This window comes from Grammomys surdaster, unplaced genomic scaffold, assembly GCF_004785775.1.
Source record: "Grammomys surdaster isolate TR1022 unplaced genomic scaffold, NIH_TR_1.0 201, whole genome shotgun sequence".
Taxonomy (NCBI): Eukaryota; Metazoa; Chordata; class Mammalia; order Rodentia; family Muridae; genus Grammomys; species Grammomys surdaster.
The window spans coordinates 7530461-7555320 of record NW_021604646.1 but is presented as its reverse complement, the minus strand read 5'-3'; the positions used below and the strand labels follow the sequence as shown (position 1 = coordinate 7555320).

Genomic DNA, 24860 nt, shown 5'->3' with positions numbered 1-24860 from the left:
AAATCTGCTCTGGGGTTTACTCCAGCTGTAGAATTCTGAAAACTTTTGATGTCCTTGGTAAAACTCTTATCACGGTCACATCCATAATTTGCCAGGAACAAGACTCTCTCTGGAATTCCTCCTTCTTGTCTAGTGGCCCTCTTCCTAATTCCTTGAAGTACAAGGCTCTTTCCTCCCTCCCCCCATCCCCTCCCTCCCCTCCCTTTTATCTTAGTGTCAGCAGGTTACACTTCCAAGTCAACACAAAGAAAGAATTTCAGTATTAATTGTATTGTGCCAATTTAGTTATATGTTATGATGGGTGAGTTAAGGTTTATGTTTTTCCAAACTTAACGCACCTTGAAACTCATTCTGCTTTACATGCATTTAAATTTTCAAAAATGTGGTTTTCGACAGCAAATCATAAAATTTACCATTAAAAAAATGTTTACCATTTTAACCACCTTTAAGTGTACCAAAAAAGTGTTGTTGCTGTCGTCATCCCAGGCTGCTACTTGTTTGGGTCTCTGACATCTCATTAACTGCAAGCCATTAGAGAGGCTAAAAAGGTCCTTGTCACACATTATCCCAAGATACTAAAGACACACGACTCAGTCTCCTTTAGGGATTTGCCGTGGACTCATAGATATTTTAAAAACGAACCAGTTTCTCTTTCTTTTCGAGCAACGCGAGACGTTGCAATGATAGAAAAACTGCAGCTAGCATGTGTGTGACTGCAGGCAGTGACCACAGACAAGAATCCTCACTACACCACTGGGCAGAGACTTCTGCGAGTCCCTTCTAGCTTTCTGGACCTGCGGTTTCTGACTGGAAGGATGAATAGTACTATTACAGGGTCCATGCAAAGATTTGCATGAAATAGGCTTCACATGGTGCCAAAGACAGTGAAGGCACTGGGCAACCCGGAGCTGGTGTTGTGACTACCAACTGAAGAGCAGTGAGACGGATTGTGTTTAGGTATCTGAGCAGGCAGGCACCTTTGCTCAGTCTCCACCGAGAGGCGCAAGGGAGGGGCAGGACTACCCGAAGCCCCGCCCCTATAATCGGCGTTCAGTTGTCTAGGCAACGCGCTGCAGGGTCGCGGCCGAAGTGAAGCCGGATGTCTTACTGAAGGCTCTTGAAGCACCACAGGCTGAAAGATGTCTGAGGAAGAGTCGGACGGCACGTTCACTGACTCCCAGGGGGAGGAGGAAGGCGAGCTGCCAGTCATCCAACTGTGCGGGCTGGTAGAGGAGCTCAGGTACCGCCCGCCACCATGGACCTCTGCGGTTTCGGTTGTAGCTTACAGACCACTCAACGTCTATGCGGAGCCCCGCAGGGACACATCGCATTATAATGGAGAAAGAATTTGTGTTTGTCTGGTTAGCCTTGGTGCTTGCTTGCTCCTGAACTGACAAGCCATTGATGGAGCCTGGGCAGGGTGGAGGGGCAAGGGGGCCGGTGGCCTTGCAAAGATCAGACAGGATTTAGTGACGCTAGACCTTTCTTCAGCTTGGTGTCGTCCTGGTGCTGGCAAGCCGGCTTCCCGGTCTGCATCAGGTGACTTCCTAAGCCCTTTTCCAAAGTTAGTACTAAGATAAACATTAATATGGCGGCTGAGTGAAAACTAAGCTATTGAAATGATCTGATTGCGGCTTTGTGGGCTGAGAAAGGATTTAAGCGTGGAGATGGACTGAGATGAATGATTGGCCCAGTGCTTTGTATTCTCCACAGTCTGTTTTCCATCTTCCACAGCAAGTTATCTGGATATGAAGATTCTGTACTATAGTTGAGGTTCAGTGTACAATGTATTGATATTACACAGTATCGTGTTTCCAGTGACCGGAAGAGGTGTTGGTTCCATATATCTGTAAATAGTTTATATCAGAATGGAGGGATTATTACTAATTACCATTTTGAGTGTCTGTCATATGCCACAGCTTTATATGTGAAACAGCCATCCTAAGAGGTACACGCTTTCTGAAGTTTCCTTGTGAGTGTCTATAACTGCCAGTCTTGTATATCAGACAGCCACCTTAGGAGATAAACACCGTCTGAAGTTTTTTTCCTTAAGGTCTTGCAGTAGAGATTCAGACTCGGGCCCGTGGAAGGCTCCACTGAGAATACAATATGTGTTGAAAAGACATCATGACTTTCCTGTTTTCCATTTGTCTTCCATACTAATCTCAAAATTTAGGAATTAGTTTAACAGTGCGTGTAGGCCTCCATGTCACCCTCTTTTCTGCATATCTATGTGAGTATGTGTATGCAGATACAGTGGGAAAGTTTTGCGTCTGGAGATGTAGCTTTAGCCCCTGTCTAATAGTCATAGGGTTATGGGTTCAATCCAAGCACTCCACGCCCCCCCGACACACACATTAAAGTTGGGCATGTTGGCTCACACCTTTAGTTCCAGCACCAGTGAGGTAGGTGGAGTTCTGTGAATTCAAGGTCAGCCTCGATATACATAGCACAAGCTCTAGGCTAGCCGGGGCTATGCAGTGATACCCTGTATCTTAGTTACTTTTCTATTGCTGTGACAAAATACTATGATCAAAGCAACTTAAGGAAGAACGCATTTAATGTAGGGGCTTACTGCTCCAGAGAGTTAGAATTCATGATGATCATGGTGGGGAACACGGCAGCAGACAGGCAGACATGGCGCTGGAGCAGTAGCTGAGAGCATTCACCTGATACACAAGCACAAGGCAGACAGCAAGTGACTGAATGGCCTAGGCCTCCGAAACCTCAAAGCCCACTCCCAGTGATACTTCTCTTCCAACAGCTTCACACCTCCCAATCCTTCCCAAACAGTGTCACACCTCCCAATCCTTCCCAAACAGTGTCACACCTCCCAATCTTTCCCAAACAGTGTCACACCTCCCAATCCTTCCCAAACAGTGTCACACCTCCCAATCCTTCCCAAACAGTGTCACACCTCCCAATCCTTCCCAAACAGTTCCACTAGCTGGAGACTAATCATTCAAATATGTAACCCTAAGGGTGTGTGTGTGTCATCTCATTCAAACCACCATGCCCTGTCTCTAAACAAAAAAAAAAAAACAAAACAATGAAAGGCAAGTTTTATGTATGAGAAGTAGTTATGAAGGTCATAACCTTGGCATACACAAGACAAGCTAGATATGTTATCTCTGGTTGTTTAAAAACCACTGTTCAAATACTTCCTCTGTCTATGATAAATGTCCAATGGAATTTCTAATTTAGAGGCTAGTGGTAAAAGAATAGTGACACACAAGCCAAAGGGAGTATCTAGAGATGATCAGTGGGTATAGATATAGCTTCAAGAGTGTGGCCATTCAGAAGAACTTTTACAAATGAGTTAGAGGACATCTGAAGATGACAGCAGCAACTGTCATCAATAGGACACCAGCACTCTGAATCTTGTGGCTTCTTAGACTCAATAGCCTAGAGATCTAAGATACTCTAGCAAAACTATGTGGCCCAAAGCTGACCTCAGGCCACAGAACCCCTCACCACTACCCTTAAAGAAAAGTGATGTCATCCTACCTGTTGTATAGGTGAAGAAAGGAAGGCACCAGGAAGTTGCATGTCTTACAGAAGGCCATGAGTAGCCAATGATGTACTAAATACTGATTGTTTGGGTGTGCTATTCACAGAATTCACTTATGTGCCCTGTATCTTGCAGCTATGGAAACTCTGCTCTCAAAACAGAAACAGAGATGTTCGAGAAATATTACTCTCGACTGGAACCCAGGGACCACCGAATGCCACGGTTATCAGATATTAAAATATCAGCAGCAGAATTTTCACAGGTATACAATGAAAGGTGAACAGGACTTCATCCTGTTTGCTTTCATAAATGCAAATAATGTTTGTGTATCTGCCTTTGGCACGTCTTCTTGGATCAAATGGCCATGAGACTTCCTCTCTTCTGTTTTCTGATTATTTCTTCCCTTCTAGTTTTTTTCAAGTGGAGAATCCTATAAAGTTAGTTGCTGACTCTTTCAGAATACCTTAATTTATCCAAATGAATTCCTTGAAGGCTAGTATGGTGGCCCAAACCTGTAATCCCAGCACTTGGGAGGCCAAGGAAGGAAGGCCACAGGGTTTGAGGTTAGCCTGGGCTACATAATAAGACTGTCTCAAACAAAAACCCAAGTACCAGAAGTATAAGCTCAGGAGTAGAATCTTTACTTGTGGGCTGGAGAGATGGCTCAGTGGCTAAGAGCACTGACTGCTCTTCCAAAGGTCCTGAGTTCAATTTCCAGCAAACACATGGAGGCTCACAACCATCTGCAATGTGGTCTGACACCCTCTTCTGGTGTGTCTGAAGATAGCTATAGTGTACTCACATAAAATAAATAAATAAATCTTTAAAAAAAATCTTTACTTGTTAGACACTGGGCTCTGGGTTCAAACCCTTTCACTGAAAAAAGAAATTCCCTGAAATTCCCTCAACTGGGGAATCAGTTTACAAGGTCTGTCGAAACCAGACATGGATGCACATGCCTTTAATCCCAGAACTCAGGGAGTAGAGGCAAGAAAAGCGCTGTGAGTTTTATGTAGCCAGCCTGGCCTACATAGTGAGTTCCAGGCCAGCCAGGGATATACACAGAGAGACAGACCCTGTCTCAGAACACCTTCTATGATCACTGCCATTAAGTGCTTAGAACATTCATGGGTTTTGCCTGTTTTGCTAAACTCGGTGGCTGGGACACATTGCTCTTCTGTGTTCATCTGAAAGCACTGAACTCTGGGCTTTCCATGGCCTATAGCTGGGGTATTTCTAAAATTCCTTCCCAGGGGAGATGTAAATCATAACTATCCTGTCCTTTTAAGGTCCCAACACGAACCAAAGTACCCTTGCCCAGCTCTCCCCAGTTTATTGCCCCTTCTGGAGACTTCATACAATTAGAGCACAATTGCCTACAGGTGCCTGGGAGGCGTGGCCAAGACCCTCCCTGCTCCTGATGAGGGGATGCCAAGAGTTCACAGGTCTGATTGTGCTGGACTCTCAAAGGTAGATAGAGCTGTTCTCTTGATGGCAATGGTTTGGGCTAGAAGATAGTGCCTTACAACTCTGCCCCACAAGATTTCTACCCTCAATGCATCAGATATATTTGAACTCACTGCCAAACATAAGCCTTGTGGTATTAGGTGCAGGGCCTTGGGATGACTTGGGAAATGTCAATTCTGGCCTAATGTCCAACATCCTTTCCTCTCCCAGGCTCGGCCCAAGGCAACTTCTTGTAGGTCTAAGAGCTCATTTTGACGACTACCCAAGGTTGCTTTATCACCAAATCCCCCTTTACCCTGACTTGCTTTTGCTTGGGTTACAGCTACGATCTAGGCGTAAATCCAAGACCCGTGGAGGTCTGGATCGTACGGCAGGCCTCACTGTAGAGCAAAAGCTCGATCTTGTACAGAAGGAGCTGGAAGACACAAGAGATGAAATCCGGCACATGAGGGCTAATGCAGAACGGGACCTGCAGCATCATGAGGTATCTTCTTCCCTCTGGGTCCTGTCACTCCGCCTGTGGGTGTCTACCTCACTGCCTGTCCTTGGGAAGAAACCCAAGGAAGATAAGGCAAATGAAGGACTTACCTTTACAGAACTTACCAATAGCTATGTGTGTATATAACAGTCTTTAAATTTGTTTGATATAAAATATCAAAAATGTTTGACATATCATCACCAACCCCTATGTGCTCAACACCCAGGTATGACCTCATTGCCATAAGACCACTCTGGTTCTCCTGTCCTCACTGGGATGTTAGGAAGTGGAGTCGAGGCATATTGTCTACTTTAAGTATTTTATCCTCTGTTTCTAAGATATGATGTGATAAGATACGATACCCAACAGGTGAGGTGGAAGTCACAGAAGGACATAGGAACAAGCTTGACAAACTCTTATATTGAGAAGTCTGGTTTGGAAATCAGGTCAAGTAGAGTAATGGGACCTGAGAACTAGGCAGAGGGTTTTGTAAACCATTCATGTCTTAGAAAGCTGGATCCTACTGAGGATAATTTAGCAGAAAAACAATGAGTTAAAAGCAGCGTGTAAGGGGCCTGGTGCTCCCACGTGGGAAGACTAGAGTCTAAGGAGATCCAGTGAAGATGGTATTTCTTGTTGATAAATGAGGAAAGACTGGCCAAAACAGATTTACTGTGTGATCCAGATACCTTCTAACTTTATTCTGTAAAGGAGTTTGTGTGTGTGTGTGTGTGTGTGTGTGTGTGCTTCAATCTTCTATGCAATCCATATTTGTCATAGAATATTTTATTTTTTAAAAGATTTATTTATTTATTTATTTATTTATTTATTGGTTTTTTTGAGACAGGGTTTCTCTGTGTAGCCCTGGCTGTCCTGGAACTCACTCTGTAGACCAGGCTGGCCTCGAATTCAGAGGCCACCTGCCTCTGCCTCCCAAGTGCTGGGATTAAAGGCGTGTGCCACCACTGCTGGGCTAAGATTTATTTATTCTTATTTTATAAGCATCAATGTGTCTGCCTGCATGTATGTCTGTGTATCGTATGCACGCCTGGTGCCCATGGAGGCCAGACGTCAGGATCTCTAGGACTAGAGTTACAGAGAGTTGTGAGACGACGCGTGGATGCTGGGAACGTAAGGGGTTTCCCTGCAGGAGCTGCCAGTGCTCTTGGGTACCATGCCAGCTCTCCAGCCCCATTACAGAACATTTTTAAAATATGGATAAGCTAAAGGAGCATTTGAAAACAACAGGGCTGCCATCTTAGCAGAAGTCATTACTATTCACGCTTGGATCTGTCTCCCTCTAGAGTTCAGATAGCTCTCTCTACATAGAAGCCTTTTCTCTCATGATGTACACCTGTTGCTTAACGTCTGTGTCAATATACGGCTCTCTCTTATATCGCTCCAAGTTATCCTGTGGAGTCCCAAAACCTTGGATAGCGACAAATCCTAATCTATATTTTCCTCTACATACATGTGATAAAGTTTAACTTATACACTGGGCATAGCACATGATTTAAAAATAACCAATATAGAATAGAACAGTTTTAACAATGAACATTAATTAAATGTCAGCATTTCTTTTGCATTTGGGGGACTTCATCAAATAAAATAAGGGTTGCTTGAACTCCCACACTGACATCTGCCCCCTCCCCACAGTCAATGGATAACCCAAGTGACTGCTAATTCACTAATGGGAGGGAAGCATATATAACAGGATACATTGGATAAAAGATGACGTGTGTCCCCAGTGGTGGGACGGAATGGAAATCTTACCGTGATGTTTAGAATGACGTGCAAATTAAAACCTGAATTAGTGGTTTCTTACATTTTCTGCTTACTTACTTACTATGGCTGCTCTACAGACACTGAAAGCGCACATAAAGAAGGACTTCTGTGCGTATAGGTTGATTTGCAGTATCTGTTCTCTGAGCTATACAGCATATAAGAGTGCTTGATCACCCACACACACACACACACACACACACACTAATTTATCATCTCTCTAGATTTAAGTGGGACTCCTGCTTTGTGTTGTATTCGTTGGGGTTTTGGTGGTATTGTGTTATTTTGAAACAGATCTCATTTTGTATTTGTAGCCCAGGCTAGCCTTAAACTCACAGCAGTCCACCTGCCTCAACCCGAACTCCCAGGTGCTTGGATTACAGGCATACACAACCACACCCAGATTTTCCCTGTATTTTATATGGCTTGACCTTTAATGGATAAAGTATACTCCCAACACGGAAATAGTGACAGATACAACATCTTCTTTTCGTTGGTTGTCAGCTTCTAACTTCCAAGGCATGTTTCTTTTGTTTGTTTGTTTGTTTGTTTGTTTGTTTGTTTTGAGACAGGGTTTCTCTGTGTAACCCCATCTGTCCTGGAACTCACTCTGTAGATCAGGCTGGCTTCAAACTCAGAGGTCTGTCTGTCTCCAGAATTCTGGGATTAAAGGCCTGTGCCCAGTGTGCATGTTTTTGTTTTTTAAAATACTAGTTGTCTTTAATCAAGTTTGTACCTAGAGATATCTTTCTAAGCCTAAGAAGAAGCATCTACCTTGAGGCAGAAGCCAGTGGGACATAGGTATCCTTAGAGGATGTGCCGTTGCGGCATTCTGGAAAGTCTCTCTTGTGCTGACCCAGGCTATCATCGAGGAAGCTGACATTCGGTGGAATGAAGTTCAGAGAGCGGTGCATGAATTTGAAAAAGACATCCTGAAAACCATATCCAAGAAGAAAGGGAGCATTCTGGCCACTCAGAAAGTGATGAAGTACATCGAGGATATGAACCGTCGCAGGGTGAGTTGCTGGCACTTAAACGATCAATTAAGCACTCAGGAGACGGTCAGAGGCAGGTGGATCGCTGTGAGTTCCAGGACAGCCTGATCTACTTATTGATAATTTATTGATACTTATTTACAGGCCAAGGCTATGTAAAGAGACCTTGTCTCAAAGGAGGGGGGGGGGAAATGAATGAATTCTTAAGACAATGATGCAGAAACAACCCATGTGCCTCAGCTTCCCTCCTGTTGCTCTGCTGCTGCTGTTACGGGGTGTCTCCCAACAAGACAGCAATGCCTGTGGCTCAGTAAAGGGCCCAGAGATAATCATTCTGGAGACGCTTTCAGGGAACAACCTCTGCTTTATTGCACTTACGTAGTGGATGCCTGTTTACTGTGATTGGTTAGCATATTACCTTGGATTGGATACCTCACTCATACCACCAGGATCTCTATGCAGAAGAAGCACATTGAAGGAGGCTTGGAGAGTGCAGACTTGTCCACAGGCCAGCTACAGACTACTTCAGCAACTTCAGAATTCAGTGTTCTGGCTTCTGAGGCATAGTGTGCCATGCTTCTTATTTAGAAGCAGTGTGCCAAATACACCGGCTGCCAGGCCATGCCTGCATTTTCTCCGACACTCCACCATCATACTTCCCACATATGTAAAGTATTTTTTAATCTCCAAATGTGCGTTTAAACTTTTTTTAGAAAGTTTATATGTATGGCTTTTTGTTGTTGTTCCTGTTTGTTTTGGGGTTTGCCTATGTACATGTTTATACACCATGCATAAACATACGTGGTGCTTGTGTAGGCAAAAAGAGAATGCCAGATCTCCTGAAACTGGACTTATGAATGGTTGAAAGATTCCATATGGGTGTTGGGAATCAACCCCAGGTCCTCTAGAGAAGCAACCAGTTCTTTTTAAGTGCTGGGCCATCTCTCCAACCCCCAAAAGGTGTGTTTTAAATGCATGTTATTAAAGTAAAAACAAAAAGGAAAACAAACAAACAAGCAAACAAACCAAAACAAACCCGAGAAACCAGGCAGGATGATTATTAGTAGCACCAGATTGGTTTCTTCTTGTTTTGTTATCTTGAAACAAGAAGATCTGTGTGTCTCTTTGGGGAACTAGTCCGGTTACTGTACAGCCTGTAAAGGCCACTCTCTTTTCATCTCCTTCCTTCATGGACCCAGACTGGCATGAAAAAAGAAGGGGAATTGAGTGAGAACATGCTTTCAGTTGTAGAGATTTTGTCGCATGTTAGCATGCTGACCTGTTGAACAGGGTTATTAATCATGACACACTATGAATGATAAAACATGTGTAGCCATCTTACCATTCAATCAAAAGGCCTAAGAATCCCAAGACTGTATTGTCAGTAAAGGGACCTGCAGTAGCACCACACCCAATGCCAAGAGCAGAAGCGCTGTAGCCCTGGCACAGAGCCCACCCAGTTTCCTCTGCGCCTTGGCTTCCAGTGAAATGCCATCCCAATACCAGTTGGGGCAGAATTAAGATGGCTGGAAAGAAATGACTGAATGTCACTGATCCAGTTCTGGTTTGTAGTTTCAGATGTACTATTCGAGCAACAGGGGAATAGACAAGTAATTGATTAAAATGTGTGTGTATTTTTTCCTTAGGATAGTATGAAGGATAAATTGTGTTTGAAAAATGTTTCTCTCAAAGTTCAAAGGAAAAAGATGCTTTTACAATTGAGGCAGGTATGTGGTTCTTTTCTTTCTTTTTAAAAAGGTAACCTAAGTGTCTTAGTCAGGGTTTTATTGCTGTGAAGAGACTCCATGACCACAGCAACTCTTATAAAAGAAGGCATTTAAGGTTGGCTTACAGTTTCAGAAATTTAGTCCATTATTGTCACAGAGGGAAGCATGGCAGGGTGCAGGCAGACATGGTACTGGAGAAGGAGCTGAGAGTTCTACTTCTAGACCTGAAGGCAGAAGGAGACTGTCCCATTGGATGTGGCTTGAGCAATCTGAAACCTCAAAGCCTGCCTCCACAGTGACACACTTTCTCCAACAAGGCCATGCCTTCTTAGTGCTAGTTTCTATGGGCCAAGAATTCAAACACATAAGTCTATGAAGACTGTTTCTGTTCAAACCACCACACTCAGTAATATCCCTCCCCATCTTCCCACCTACTCCTGACAATTATTCCTGTCCTAGACACTGGAATCTTTGAACACGGTAGAAGAACTTAGCAGTTACTAATTTATGGGTCTCGAGATGGGGAAATGTTCTACTTTGATTTCTGCTGTCATGACATACCTTGAGGAAAAGCAACCTGGGGTATATTTTCAGCTCACAGTTCCAGGTTATGGTCCAACATCATGAGGGATTCAAGGTGGCAGAGACTTCAAGCAGCTGGTCACATCACATCCACATTTCTGCACTCTTAATACAGTTCAGGACCCCTTGCCTAGGGGATGATGCTACCCATAGTGGGCTGGGTCTTCCCACATCAATTAGTCTAATTAAGACTTCCCCACAGGCCAGACCAATGTAGACAAACCCTTGTTGAGACACTCTTCCTAGGTGATCCTAGGGTTGTACCAAGTGGACAATTAAAGCTAACCCACACAGGAGATGATGTTGGATTACTCAGCTGTACCCACCATCACTTCTCTCTTTATGAGAGAAAGGGAAAGGGGTGAGAGGAAATCTAATAAGCAGGGGTCAAAGTGATGATAACTGTGATATAGGAAGGGCCCACAAGCCAAGGAATACAGGCAGTTTCCAGAAGCTGGCAAGAACAAGGCCATGTTCTTCCTAAAGCCTCCAGAGGGATAGAGTACTGGTAACATTATGACTTTGGAGTCAAACCCATCAGACCTTCAGCCTCCACACTGGGAAAGTAATCCACCTCTAGGCGGTTAAGGCACTGGGTTTATAGCAGTTTGTTGTAGCGACCAGAAGAAACCAACATGGCTTCTGGGCAGGCAAATTTGAGACTTTCTGTAAACACAATTGGCTTGAATTTGAGATTCTTATGACACACGTGTGGCTTTTTGAGGGATGTGGCCGGGTGGCATCACTAAAGTGTGTGGTGGTAAGTGTTTCAACAACTGACTTCAAGGACTCCCAATTAAAGGCAAGAGGATTGATGTGGCCCAGGGATTCTGAAATATGGTCTAATGTCTGTCACTTTCTTGCCCAAAGTTTTTTTTATCACTATATCAATGTGGGGACTGATGACATGTGCATCAGAGGTAGCTATGAACCCATGGGACTGAGAAGGACAACGTTCATGCCAGGCAACTATTGCTTGGTTACCTCTAGATCCAAAATGACCTGGACAAGCCGGAGCAGCCCTAAGGAGAAATTCAAGACTCCCAAAATACCTGCACAGGCACAGGCTTAGAGGAAGAGTCTATAACAGTCAGTTCTGCGGGAGTCCGGGCTGTCCTAGAAACACAATTCAGACCAAGGAGGGACTGGCTCTGCTCTGCCCTTCCCCAGGCGGCCCCACCAATGTGAACTCCACACTTGAAAGTAGCAGACAGTGTGGTGAGGGCAAGAGGAGACTGAATGACTATTCGTGCTTAGGGCTACTGTGGAAAGGAGGAGGGACTTGAAGGGGGGGCTCTAGAAAAGAAATGCTGTCCAGGGGTGAGCTCCTGGTCTCCAGGGTTTCATGAAGGCTCAGGCATCGTGACAAGGGGCTTGAAGTGAGGACTATGTGGATGTCTTTTAACATCTATGCCATTGCTGCTCAGAGATGACAGGGATGTGAGCCCTATCCCTAAGACTACAGGCTAATGGGGTGTAGTATCCTGAGAAGAGGGTAGGTAGGCTCAACTCCGTATAAAGGTAACAGAGATATGAGGGCCTAGAACTATGCTGTCAGAGGCTCAGTAGAGGCCAGGGTTACCCTGGTCGCAGAAAACAGACGACGTAGTGTTGCTGGGTGAATGCAATCTGGGTTTAAGGAGATTGTAGCAATTGGAGGAAGCAGCAACCCCAGGGCTTTATGCGTCTCAGTAAACTTGTAGAGATAGGAGTGACTGCAGCCCCAAAGCTGGCTCCTGCACCCACAAACAAGAAGCCATGAGCCTGGACAGGAAGCAGCACAGTTTAGAGAGGGACCCCTTTTACTAACAAACCTACAAAAATGTAGATTCGAAGAAGGGGCAATTACGGGCAGTCCTTTGTGGGTTTCCAGGTTTAAAGTTGAATTTATTTGTTTGCTTTTGAGGCAAAGTCTTGCCACATAGCCCACTCTGGTTTCAATCCCAAAGTCCCCCTGCCTCAACCTTCCAAGAGCTGGGATTACAGGGTTATTCCACCAAACCCAGATTAAAAATCACCTTCCAATGGCCTGTTTTTAGACTGCCTCTATAGCTTTGTTGAAGAACCGCTTCCCCTGTGGGCGTTCTCCCTCGGCCTGGCTCTTGAGCTTCTGTGTGATCTTGTTTTATCTCTTTTGCACTGTACTGTTGAATCGCTGTCTTTGGCTCTTCTGTGATGCCTTGGATGTGTTTCTTGAGACCCAGAGGCATTGTGTTAACTGAATACCCAGCCCTAGTGCACACAGACATGCGCCATGCCGGTGCCCAGGACAGCTTCACAGAATGGTGTCAGATCTCAGCTATTTCGCCAGATTGCAAGAGGGAGCTTAAGTTTACCGTCTCCCCTGACCTTGCCTCTGTTCTTCTTTCTGAACCACAGAAGGAGGAGGTGGGCGAGGCCCTGCACGATGTTGACTTTCAGCAGCTGAAAATCGAGAACGCTCAGTTTTTGGAGACGATTGAAGCAAGGAATCAAGAACTGATCCAGCTGAAGCTGGCCTCTGGGAATACCCTGCAGGTTCTCAACAGTTACAAAGTAAGCTCCGCCCCTGGGCCAGACACCCTGCCAGGCTTCCTGCAGCCACCTGCCCCACCTCAGGAAGGACCCTGTGAACACGAGTTTACCCAGCCTGTAGGTGTCTCCTGCTGTCTCCCCCACCCTCTCCTAAAACCCCCAGAATGTCTTCACAAACCTAATGGGACATGAGGCACACCTGGAAGCTTTCCCCTTTTGAACACACATGTCTGTGCTGTATTCCCACCCTGACTTAGTGGGAGAGGGACACAGATCTGGCTTGTTTTGAATTCCCTGGGTGATTTTTATGCACAGTGTTTGAAAGTGAACCACATTAGGGCCTCATTTAATTGAGGAATGTATTCAGCACTTCACTTAAAACCCTGCAAAGGAAAACAGTCTCAGCTATAAATCAGAACACTGCTGAATTATTTATCATCCAAGTGCAAGGCTTTGGGGAGAGAAAAGAGGCGCTATTAATAATTAAGCAGGGACTATGGACATGAATAGGGCCTGTCCTCAGCAGACCAAGCCATCTGGTCACCCTGTGAGTGATGAAGTACCACAGTGGCCAGCAAGATGAGTGAGCTTGTCACACCCCACCAGCCTGCGAACTAAGAATGGAGCACACGTGTCTAACTGAACAATGGAGAACTCTGTCAAACCAACACAGAAAAACCTACCTGCCTTCCACAAAGTCCATTCATACACACACACACACACACACACACATACACACACACACACACATACACACACACACACACGATGTGACAGATAAATATCGTCTTATTATTTATATATCTATATAGATAATATATGTAATACCATATCCTATTATTTTTAGTATGCATATGTGTGCTTGTGGGCGAGCATGCCATGGCATACATGTAGATATCAGAGTACAGCTTAAGAGTCAACTCTCTTCTACCATATGGGCTGTAGGGGTTAAACCCAGACTGTCAGGCATGGCGGCAGACAGGTCTACCTACTGAGCCACCTCACCAGCTCTGTTCAAAAGTATTACACCCGGTTATAATGTTCTTACTTTCATCAGTAAAACACTTGTAGAAACTGAGCCCCCCCCCCACCGTCCCCGCGTAACGTGTAAAATGTTGCCTCTGGTCCTACAAAGCTGAAAGCTTACTATCTGGTTCTCCAGAGTGAGTTTGCTGGCTCTTGACCTCATGCCTAGGTGACAACGCTTGGGTAGCTTTCACGTAGCCTTCGTCTGTCCCACAGAATCGTGATGAACAAAGTGACTTTGACTCTGATGCTGTGTGACAAGAATTACGCTTGCTCAACACTTTTCTTTACCAATAAGAAACAAACAACAAAAAAACCAAAAAAACAACCTAAAGCAAAATTGCTGAGATTTTTGTCCAGTCATAAATTAGAGGCAGCGGGGACTGCCTGCCCTGTATGCAAATCAGTTGACCTTCCTTTGTCCTGTGCAGCATGGAGAGCTACTGAGCAGATCAGTCATATTTCACTTATCCCATCTGAACAAGTTGCTTCAAAGTGAGACCTGTCCCGGTGACTTTCAGGTCTCCGGAGAGCTGGGTAGGACTTGGCTAGCTCTCACTGGGCCTTGACCTTATCCCATGGAGACAGTCCAGCAGCTCCAGGGCTGCCTGGACTTGTGGAATTTGGGCAGTGGAGAGCTATGGTTTCCATGGGGAAGCTGCTAGGTTGCATAAAGTCACAGTGTAGACTGCGGGAGAAAAGTGGGCAGCAGCACAGTTGGCCAGTCAGAATGCTGCCCGAGAGCGTACTTCCCGTGAAGGTGAACAAAGATGGAGCTGAAGAAGATGCTCCGTAGGAATCTGAGGGTGGGCCTGAGTAATGAACTGAGGGAAGGGCTGTCTTGCTTCTTCCTGTTGGCTTCTCTCACATCCCAGTGGTCAGCTCCTGTGAGAGGAACAGAGGCAGAACAGGAGTGACTTGGGAAGCCCGACTTCACCTAGGATTGGGTGGTTGCTCCGGTATTACCGGGAGTGGCGGTACTTCGTCTGGTAGAGGAACTTCAGCTGCCAGAGGCAAGGGCCACGTCTCACTCGTGGACAGAGTTTCGTGTGCTCTGCACAGTGTGCCCAGCAATAGAAAACAGGGCCTGCGCAGAGCCGGTGCTCGGCAAATAGCTGCTAACCACCAGCAGTCTGGTTTGTGTATTTGGTGATCATGGGAAGGAGAAAGGAGGAGCCATTTGGCAGCACACATATCCAGTACCCAAGTAAGAGACCTTGTTGAAAACATGCAGGTTAACTCCCATCTATTGGAAAAATCCAGTGCCCATGCAAGCCAGGCACAGGGCCAAATGCTCGGGGCAGAGCTCAGACCATACAGGGAGACCAGGCAGGCAGACACACTCTCCTTTCTTCTGTGACTCTCCTAGGTGAGCCTGAGTGTGAATGATTCTGTGTATTTTCCTCTGACAGCATGCCCCGAGGCCTGCCTGGCAAGTCCAGAGAGGATAAGCGTGTAATTACAGCCACCACAAATCACCCTTGTATGCCTTAAGTGACCTGGTGTCCCAGGAGGATAGCATTCTAAAAGGTTCCCAGTCCCGCTCACAGGTGCACACCCTGTGTAATAAATCCTGACGGGGAATGTGATGGCTCTGGATAGGGGGTCATTTTTGTGATGCAACTATGTGGCAAAGTTGACCTTAAGATAAGGAGGTGTCCAGAAGGCCTGATTCATCCCACGTGGCCATCAACAGATTTATTTATTTATTGCAAAACCAAGTCATAGATATGAAGTTTAAGTGAAATTTGGGGGCCAGAAGTCCTCCATCACTGCTTTAAAGATAGAGGAGGCTACAGGGAAGAGATCTTAGGTGACCTCTAGGAGTGGAACTGCTGGCAGTCAGGAAGAAACCCTTCAGTGCTATGACTTCAAGAATACATGTTCTGCCAACAACCGTTGTGCTTAAGAGAGGCCCTCAAGACCCAGACATAAGCCCTGCTCCTGGCCAGTTCCTAGATTTCAGGCTGGTGCTCTCATGGGTAGAGGATCCAGCTGCATTGTGTCCAGACTTTTGCCCTGGGTAAACGGAGACAAAGAGTGGCCATCGCTTTAAGCACAGGATCTGAGGTGCTTTTGTTACACTGGAGAGCCGGGTCTTTCCTGTAGTGACCTCAAGGGGCTAACCTTTCGTGTCTTTGCATCTCTTGGCCCAACAGAGCACAGTCCATTCTGCTCTGCCTCTCAAAACTGGACAAATGTCTTCCCCAGCTTTTCTTCCCCCCTACCTGAATAGTCAGCCCCGCCAAAACACTGCCCTCACCCCTACACCCCACGCTGACCCTCTTTGTCTGGTTTCTTGTCCTTATACAGAGCAGGAAATAGGAAATGAGGCTTAAAGAAGAGAGTGTAGTGTTTTACACAAACGCGGTACAATCCGGCAGGAGGGAGTACCTTGGTGTGCCCTGCCAAGGTGTCCCCCTGAAGAATCAGCCCTAAGACAGGCCTAGTGAAAAAGGGAGTTCATTTGGGGGAAGGGGTAGAAGCAGAGAAAGGGGGGTGGGTGGGCAGAGAAGGACAGAGAGAGGAAGAGAGAAAGAGAGGAAGAGGCCGGCCGGGGACAGGTGGGAAGAGAGAGGGAGAGAATAGAAGGAGAAAGAGGGTGCGGCGAGGGAGAGAGGAAGGGCAGGAGGTCGAGAAGGAAGGAAGGAAGGAAGGAAGGAAGGAAGGAGGGAGGGAGGGAGGGAGGGAGGGAGGGAGGGAAGGAAGGAAGGAAGGAAGGAAGGAAGGAAGGAAGGAAGGAAGGAAGGAAGGAAGGAAGAGCGGTCTTCTTATAAGATTGGCTCCTAGCTCGAACCTGGCTGGCAGAGACACAAGCTGTTGCTAGGTAACTGTTGGGCGGAGCCTAGAGGAATTGCAAACGAGGAGGCCTGAAAGGACCAGATCTGAAAGGTTCCTGCAAGCCTAAGGACCCCAGGCAAATGGCTCCAGTCAGGCTCCTCTGCATTATCTAAGTTTTGAGCTTCTGGGGCAATGCCCCTGCACCCTTCTTCCATTGTGCTTTGTGAGCTCCTCTTCCAGTTCCTTCGGGACCCTCTTCTCCCATCTCCCGACTTTCCTTGCCCTCTCTTCCTTTACAGAGTGAAGTGTGGTTTTATGTTTGAATTCTCTGTCCCCTGTCCTGTTGCAGGACACTCCACCCCGGCACACACCAGCTTCCGTGTACTGTGTGCCCATTCTTCTCACTGTGCTGTTCTGCCTCCCCACTTCCCTTGGCATTAGCTGTGAGTAAGCTTCCTGGAGGCAAGGCTTAGAATGTTTCATTAACCAGCTCCCCTGTGTGTGTGTGTGTGTGTGTGTGTGTGTGTGTGTGTGTGTCCAGTCCTCAGCCAGGCAGAGTACATTGTAGCATTTCTGGAGACTTCCATGCAGGAGAGGTGCCAGGGAGACGGTTCCAGAGGAGGACAATCTAGGCAACAGGGGCCTGGGGACACTGAAGGGCAAAGAATATAGTGGGCACCCACGAGGCAGCTCCTGCAGGGTTCTCTGACACCAGCAAGCCCAACTCCTTTAGGCTGAGATGTGTAGTGGAGCTCAGAGGCTGAGGAATCACACTCACATTCGTTCAAATCTAGTCTCCCTTACTTTTAAGTGGGAAGAGGGGTCGGATCCTTCTCCTGTGGGGGGCTCTCCCACCTCTCTCTCTCTCTGCACCTTCCTGAGGCAGTCATCACAACTGCTGAGGGACCGGTGCCTGCCAGGCACAATGTTCTGTTCTCTACCAGGATGTCTCCTCACAACTTAGCAAGGTGAACATACCAGTGTAAGAGAAGTTAGGCTACCTAAGCATTTTTCTTAAAAAGCAGTGGGACAAGATTTGAGTCCTGTTGCTGGACCACTCTGCATCTCCAGCATAGGCCAAGATCCCAAGGATCCTCTCCTTCCCTCCAGCCGGTTCCCGATACCGTTGGCAGTCCTGAGCTGGTATGAATGAATCTGTGGGAATGGATGGCCTTGCTTTTGCTCCTGTCTCTCCTCCCCACTGTTCTGAAAGCTCCTCCCTAGCAGGTGCCATGCCGGTGTGTTTCAGAACAAGCTTCATCGGGCAATGGAGGTCTACATCAATCTGGACAAGGAGATCTTGCTGAGAAACGAGCTACTTGGGAAAATTGAAAAAGAAACCATACAAGCAGAGGAGGTAAGGGGACACAGTGTGCCATTTCTGATGTGTGCCTCCTTTTTCTGTCCGCAAGGGTCATTGTCCACCAAGACTCCAGATCCTCAGTAATTAATCTAGAGAAAGAACCCAGCCCACAAAAATCAAAATAGCTTTGACACACAAAAGCAGACGCTAGATTTACATCGCAGTGGTACTACATTTGCTGCTGGGTTGTGTTCTAGAGGTTGCTCACAAAGAAAACAGAGTCCACCGGAAATGCCAGAGTGGAACGTCCAGAGTTCTGAAGGTCTGTGTGTATAACCTTTTAAAAATACTAAGAGGTATATGTTCATGTAACTCATGTGAGACAAAATGCACATATGTTTTACATAAAGGGGAGAGATGAGAGGGTGGAGAGAGAGACGGGTGGAGGGAGGGGGAGGGTGCTATGTGAAGCATAACTGTCCTTTGGATGCTCAGCGTGAGTAGACTGTAGCAGAGATTGAAGGACTGTGACCTCTGGCCAGCCAAAGCTCACTCCAAGGCCAACAGCAATCAGAGTGTGGAAGAGTGGGCGGAGCCGGAAGAGGGCATCAACTTTGCATGCCCTGAGCACATGCAGCCGAGTATCTGTGACTGCAGAGCACTAGGATGTTACGCAAAGAGGATCCTTCGGGGAGGGTAGAGGAGAAAGTCCACTGGCCTCCTGGGCAGAAGACAGTCAGCAGGATAGGACTGTTTTCACAGCTGTGCTGGTGACTGGACAAGTCCACCTATAACACTGCTTTGTCCACTTCTAAGTCACGAGTACAGTTATTAGTGTCGTGGTTTTGAGTGGATTCCAGGAGTATGTGTGGCCCAAACCTCCTCACAGGGACCACAACACCTCAGGATTACATCAGATTGAGGTGTTTATCCACCTCATGTGCTTGATGGAGAAGCAACTCCCACAGAAAGCCCAGCCTTAGGACAGAGTGACAGGCGGCAAAGCCTTGTACTTGCCCTTGCATTAGATCATCATTAAAACTTAAAATTCACTTCTTGAAGTCCTGGCTTTTGTTATTTCGTACCTTTTAGTTTTCTTGTTAGCTTCGTTTTCTTCAATGCTGGGGATTGAACCCAGGGCTTTTTACATGTTATAAAATCTTATACTTAGCCTAGACTCTTAGGTACCTTTCTATTTCTGTAATAAAACACCACGACCAAAGAAACTTATAAAAACGAATCATTTGGTTTGAGGGTTACAGTTTCAGAGAGTCGGAGTCCCTGACGATGGAGCAAAGGCACAGTGGCAGGAACTGCTAAGAGCTTGCATAGCGATCCAAAAATTGGAAGCAGAGAGTGTTAATGGCGTTTTATATGAGTGTTGCAGTTTCCTCTTAACCCAGCTAGTTCCCAAATAATTGAGGTAGGACTATTTCTAGCTATTATTAGTGCTGGTACGAACATTCTTTTTTTTTTTTTTTTTTTTAGCAGTTTTTGTTTAACGTCCTTCCTTTCCTCTTGCGTATGTACATAAAGTAGCATCGTGAGTTACACGTGGCAATTCTATGTGGAACATCTGGAGAACTGACAAACTGTCTTTGAGGTGTGGCTACACATCAGTAATATGTGAGGCTGCAATTTCTGTGTATTATTTTAAATCTTTTATCTCAGTTTTTTAATCTCTCTCTCTCTCTCTCTCTCTCTCTCTCTGTGTGTGTGTGTGTGTGTGTGTGTGTGTGTATGCATGCACGTGCCTCAGGAAGTCATAACTCAGACATAACACTGGATGCCCCTGGAGTTATGAGCTGTATAACTCCATAACAGACAGTTGTGTGCCAACTAGTGTGGGTGCTGGGATTCATATCTAGTCCCCTGCAAGAGCAGCTTGCTCTATTGACCACTGAACCATCTTTCTAGCCCCGCTTGAAAATATTTTATTAATTCTTTGGGAATCTCATACTCCTCCTAACTCCTTTTACATCTGCTGCCCACTCCCCACCTCCAAAAAACTTTCTCTGTTTTTAATATCGCTGAGTCCAATTTGTGCTGGCTGGTATACTCTCAGGTGTGGGGCCATCCACTGGAGTATGGTGACCCTAACAGGAGCCAGACCTACCCCATTTCTCACCACCCCAGAAGCCATCAGCTATCAACAGCTCCTCAGTTACAGTTGGGAGACTCACGAGCCCCTGCCGCCAGACTAGAGTAATGACTGGCCTGATTTTCTGTAGGTCATGTGCCGGCAACCATAGGCCCTGTGAGTTCATGAACTCGGAAGCCCTAGCAAGCCCTGCACTCATTGTTTTGCCTGGGTTTCATAGCCTCGGGCTCTTACGATCTTTCTGCCCACCTCCTGCATGATGGTCCCCAAGCCTTGGGAGCGGAGGTGACATAGACGCTTCTTCTGCGGATGAGCACTCCACCAGCATGTATCTTCTGTACTTTTCATCTGCGTTTCCTAAGCGGGTTCCCAGGATCCAACTTGGGTTGTCAGAGTTGCATGGAAAACCCTTTGGACCACTGAGCCATCTTACTGACTCTTAAAAACACATCACTATTTTAATGGCCATCTGGGTCGGTGTGAAGTTGTGTGTCTTGTGGTTTTTATTTGGCATTCCCTGATGGTTAATGACACAGCGCACCTTTTTCTGCCTGCGCTGCTTGTCTGTCGTTTAAGAGAAACATGCAGTCATGTCCTCTGCCTCTTTTTTTGTTTTGAGTTTTCTTTTAAAATTGAGTTGTATGAATTCTTTGCATATCCTGGATTTAGTCTCTTATTATGTATATTAGTTTTACTTATTCTGTAGTGTTTTTTCATTTTCTTTTTATTTTATGTGCATGAGTGTTTTGCCTGCACACATGTCTATGCATCATGTGCCTGTCTGGTGCCCAAAGAAACCAGAAGAGGGAACGAGGTCCCCTGGAATTGGATGTACAAATGTTTGTGAACCACCATGTAGGTGCTAGGAATTGAACCCAGGTCCTGTGGAAGAACAGCTAAGCTGTTGCTCTTGACCACTGAGATATCTCTCTAGCCTTCTTTCATCTTTTTTTTTAAAAAAAGATTTATTTGTTTTATTTATATGAGTACACTGTCATTGTCTTCAGACACACCAGAAACAGATCAGATCCCATTACAGATGATTGTGAGCCACCACATGGTTGCTGGGAATTGAACTCAGGACCTCTGGAAGAGCAGCCAGTGCTCTTAACCACTGAGCTATCTCTCCAGCCCTATTTTTCATCTTCTTAATAGGATTGTTCATATCTCAGGACTTTAAAATGTTGGTGAAGTTCAATTCATGTTTTTCTTTCACACTGTGTTGTGAGGTGCTCTAGGCTTCTCTTGGTCTTCCCTGGCACTAAATATGCTGTGTGCTCATCCCTCATTCCATCAAAAGGTCAGCACTCTCTCAAGGAGTCCTGATCCATTTTAATTGACAATAGCATTAGAAACAAGCACCCAGTGCTTTACCTATTGTGCAAATACGAGGACTTGCGTTTGGATCACTAGCACCCTTATAGCCTGGCACAGACATCTGTAACCTCAGTGATGGTGGGGACAGAGATGTGTGTGTGTGTGTGGGGGGGAACAAGATCATCCCTGGAGGTCATGGGCTGGCCAACCTAACTAAACCAGTGAAGCTCCAGGTTCATAGACAGATCCTGCATCAAAAAGTATGATGGGAAGTAATCAAGGAAGACATCCAATATTGATCTCTGCCTTCATAATCTGCCTGCATGACTATGTGGACACATCCATGCAAACACACACACACACACACACACACACACACACACACACACACACAGGGGAGAGAGAGAGAGAGCACTCAGTGTCTTGACAGTCTTTCTCCTTTAGCATATGCTAGATCCCATTGTCTTGTGGCTTCTGTTGTTTCCGATGAGCAGTCAGCTGTTGCTCTCACCAAGCTTGTGTACAAGACTGATTGTCCTGTTTTTCTTGTCATCTCAAGCTCTTCCTTTTGCCTTATCACTCAATGGTATGAGTGTGGTATATTTGGGTTGGGTTTCTTTGCATTTATCCTCTTTGGAGCTTGTCTAAATTATCTGGGTGTTGAGCTTAATGTTTTTAAAACAAAAATTGGGAAGTTCTTGTTCATGGAAGCCTTGAGTAGGTTTTCTGTTTCTCCTCTTTTTTCTCCTTCTTTTACTACCACTACATGTACCATACTCAGGCTGCCTACATCTCTCTGAAATGGCTAGTTCTCTGTGTTTTCACTACCTCTCTTCATACTGCATAAACTCTACCCATGTATCTTCAAGTTCAGAGCTGGATTCTTCTAATAGCTTAAATCTGCCAGTGGTTCCCTACAATATGCACTCAATGCCATTGAACTATGTGCTTAAAAATGCTTAAGATAGCACATTTTGTTACATATATTTTACAATACAAGAAGACAGGAAAGTAAATCGAGATGATAGAGCCAAAGCACAGATAAATGTACAATCTCACACACAAAACAGCCTGAGAAGTCAAAACAAGAGAAAGCACAGTAAAGAAAGGAAATAGGAAAGGAAAAGAAAGGGACGAGGATCCTAGCCACTCTCGGGTTTCTGAGCCGGACGAAAACATCACCATCTGCTAGAAAAAACCAGAATCCTCAGAAGGCCCCACCCTTTGCGGCTGTCACCTTTCATTTTGGAACTGTACTGAGACATGGGGATGGGGTAGGAGCTCCCAGAATTTCATGGGCTAATGGGTGCTTATGGGCTAATGGGTGCTTATGGGCTAATGGGTGCTTATGGGCTAATGGGTGCTTCCCAACAGGACAGGGCCAAAGCCCATATCTTGAACAATAAGTTACGGAAGCAGCTGGCTGAGTTCCGGGCTCCACAGGTGATGATGTACGTCAAGGAGAAGATTCTGAATGGGGAACTGGAGAAGACCATCAAGATGTGGGAGCGGAAGGTGGAGATCGCGGAGGTGAGCCTGCTGTCCCCAGGTGGGATGAGTCCGACTTAGCCCTGGTTATGGGATCACCGAGTATCTCAAGCCGTCAACACTTTTCTTCAGAGTCTTGATCGTCAGGCTTGAACTTACAGGGATGTTGGTCATGTTGTATCCGTGCGAAATCTCTGCAATTTCAGCTGCTCAGCCAAAAAGAACAGTGGATTTTCATTCTAACTTTCTATTCCACTTCTAATGATTAAGGCCGATGTACTTTAGGATCAGGAAGAGACTCTTATGACACAAGTGTGTTTAGTTGCTTGTCTCCATAATGAATTTTAGAGTCTTCTAAATCCCTCCGTATCACGGGATTTATTAAGTACTGCATCTTCCATGGAGAAGACAGTTTTTAAGAAAAGGAGAAGCTGCAGGGGGGGAATGGGTCACACCTTCAGTCCCTAGCACTGAGAGGCAGAGGCAGGTAGATCTGTGTTTGAGGCCAGCCTTGTCTCTTTACAGAGTTCTCGGCTGCTCAAGACTATACAGTGGGACCCAGTCTCAAGAAAGAAAGAAGGGGGCTGAGGGTGGGAAGGAGGGAGGGAGGGAGAAGAAAAGGAAAAAAAAGTTGTTTTTAATGGTTCTTAGAACCCAACATCGTGCATTTACATTGTTACTGGAGGCCCCTTGTTTACAACTAAGCCTGCATGCAGCCTTTTAGATGGGCAGTATGCACTTTGACTCCATATGGCCTGCCCATTAGGGTGTCATTAGTATAGCCTAAAAATCACTTGAGCTGCTGGGGAAACTGGCATCTTGACCCTAACTTCATTTTCCTCATATGGTAGCTTGGTGACAGAGAAGACATTAGAGACCTAACTTGGGGGTACATCATACCTGGGAACTGAGCAGAGAACCCAATGGGGCATGCACTGTCTCACTTCCCTGGACAAAAACACACTCTTTAAAACAGTCTTTGACGTTTTGGATGTTGCTGTCTTGTTTTGCTTTGCTTTTCCTTTTCTGAGACAGGGACCCGCGCATCCCAGTTGATCCTTCAGCGTAATTCAGCTTAGTAGGTAGCTGAGGATAGCCCTGACCTTCGGATCCCCGTCTCCCCACCTCCTACATGAATCACCACTCCAACGTTGATAGGGTGCTGTGGGCCAGGCCCCGAGCTTTGAGAGTGCTGGGCACACACTCAACCAACTGAGCTACATCTCAGCTCTAGAAAGATCCTTTGGGTATCCATTGCCCTAAGGTGATGTCTACCAGCGGGGTGCACCACAAGAGCCCAGCCTCCAACAGGGCCGCCTGCATAGCCAGCAGCTTAAAGATGGCGGTGGCTTTCAGCTCAGGCACATGCTAGCTTTCCCAAGTAACCCTTCTCCGCCTTTCCGCCTTTTTTGTTTTGTAGATGTCCTTAAAAGGGTACCGAAAGGCCTGGAATAAAATGAAGACTTCAGATGAGCAGCTGCAGATGATCCGGCCCCCCGGGAAATAGCTAAGAGCAGCCGGCAGTTTGTAAACCAAGAAGTGACCCATTAAATAAAGTTCTCTATTTTTTCCATTAATGGGGTTCTCTCACTTGTTGCCTATGCCCAGCTAGCATGCCACCTCCCCCCCAGCTACCAGGGCACATCTAGATGGTCACCTGCAGGACCACATCTCCCCATGGGAATATCTTTGAAGCCTGGCCCCTGGAACCATTAACACTGAAAGAACCACAAGGTCACTCTAATCGTTTGACACTTGTTAGCCCACATTTAGTTCACAAGCATAAAT

General features: G+C 46.0%; 1 protein-coding gene across 2 annotated transcripts; it reads left to right on the top strand.

The window, feature by feature from the left end:
- Positions 1-1067: 1067 nt before the first annotated feature.
- Positions 1068-24647, top strand: Ccdc113 (coiled-coil domain containing 113). 2 transcript variants are annotated; one of them, XM_028770469.1, is made up of 9 exons: positions 1068-1240; positions 3647-3773; positions 5301-5462; positions 8099-8254; positions 9880-9960; positions 12922-13077; positions 18113-18220; positions 22959-23114; positions 24493-24647. In XM_028770469.1, exons 1-9 carry the CDS (start codon positions 1140-1142, stop codon positions 24577-24579), a joined length of 1134 nt encoding a protein of 377 aa, XP_028626302.1. In that variant the 5' UTR covers positions 1068-1139; the 3' UTR covers positions 24580-24647. The 2 variants fall into 2 exon arrangements, with proteins under 2 accessions (XP_028626302.1, XP_028626303.1); XM_028770470.1 differs by lacking the exon at positions 5301-5462 and having other exon boundaries at positions 1129-1240; positions 24493-24637.
- Positions 24648-24860: the final 213 nt, after the last annotated feature.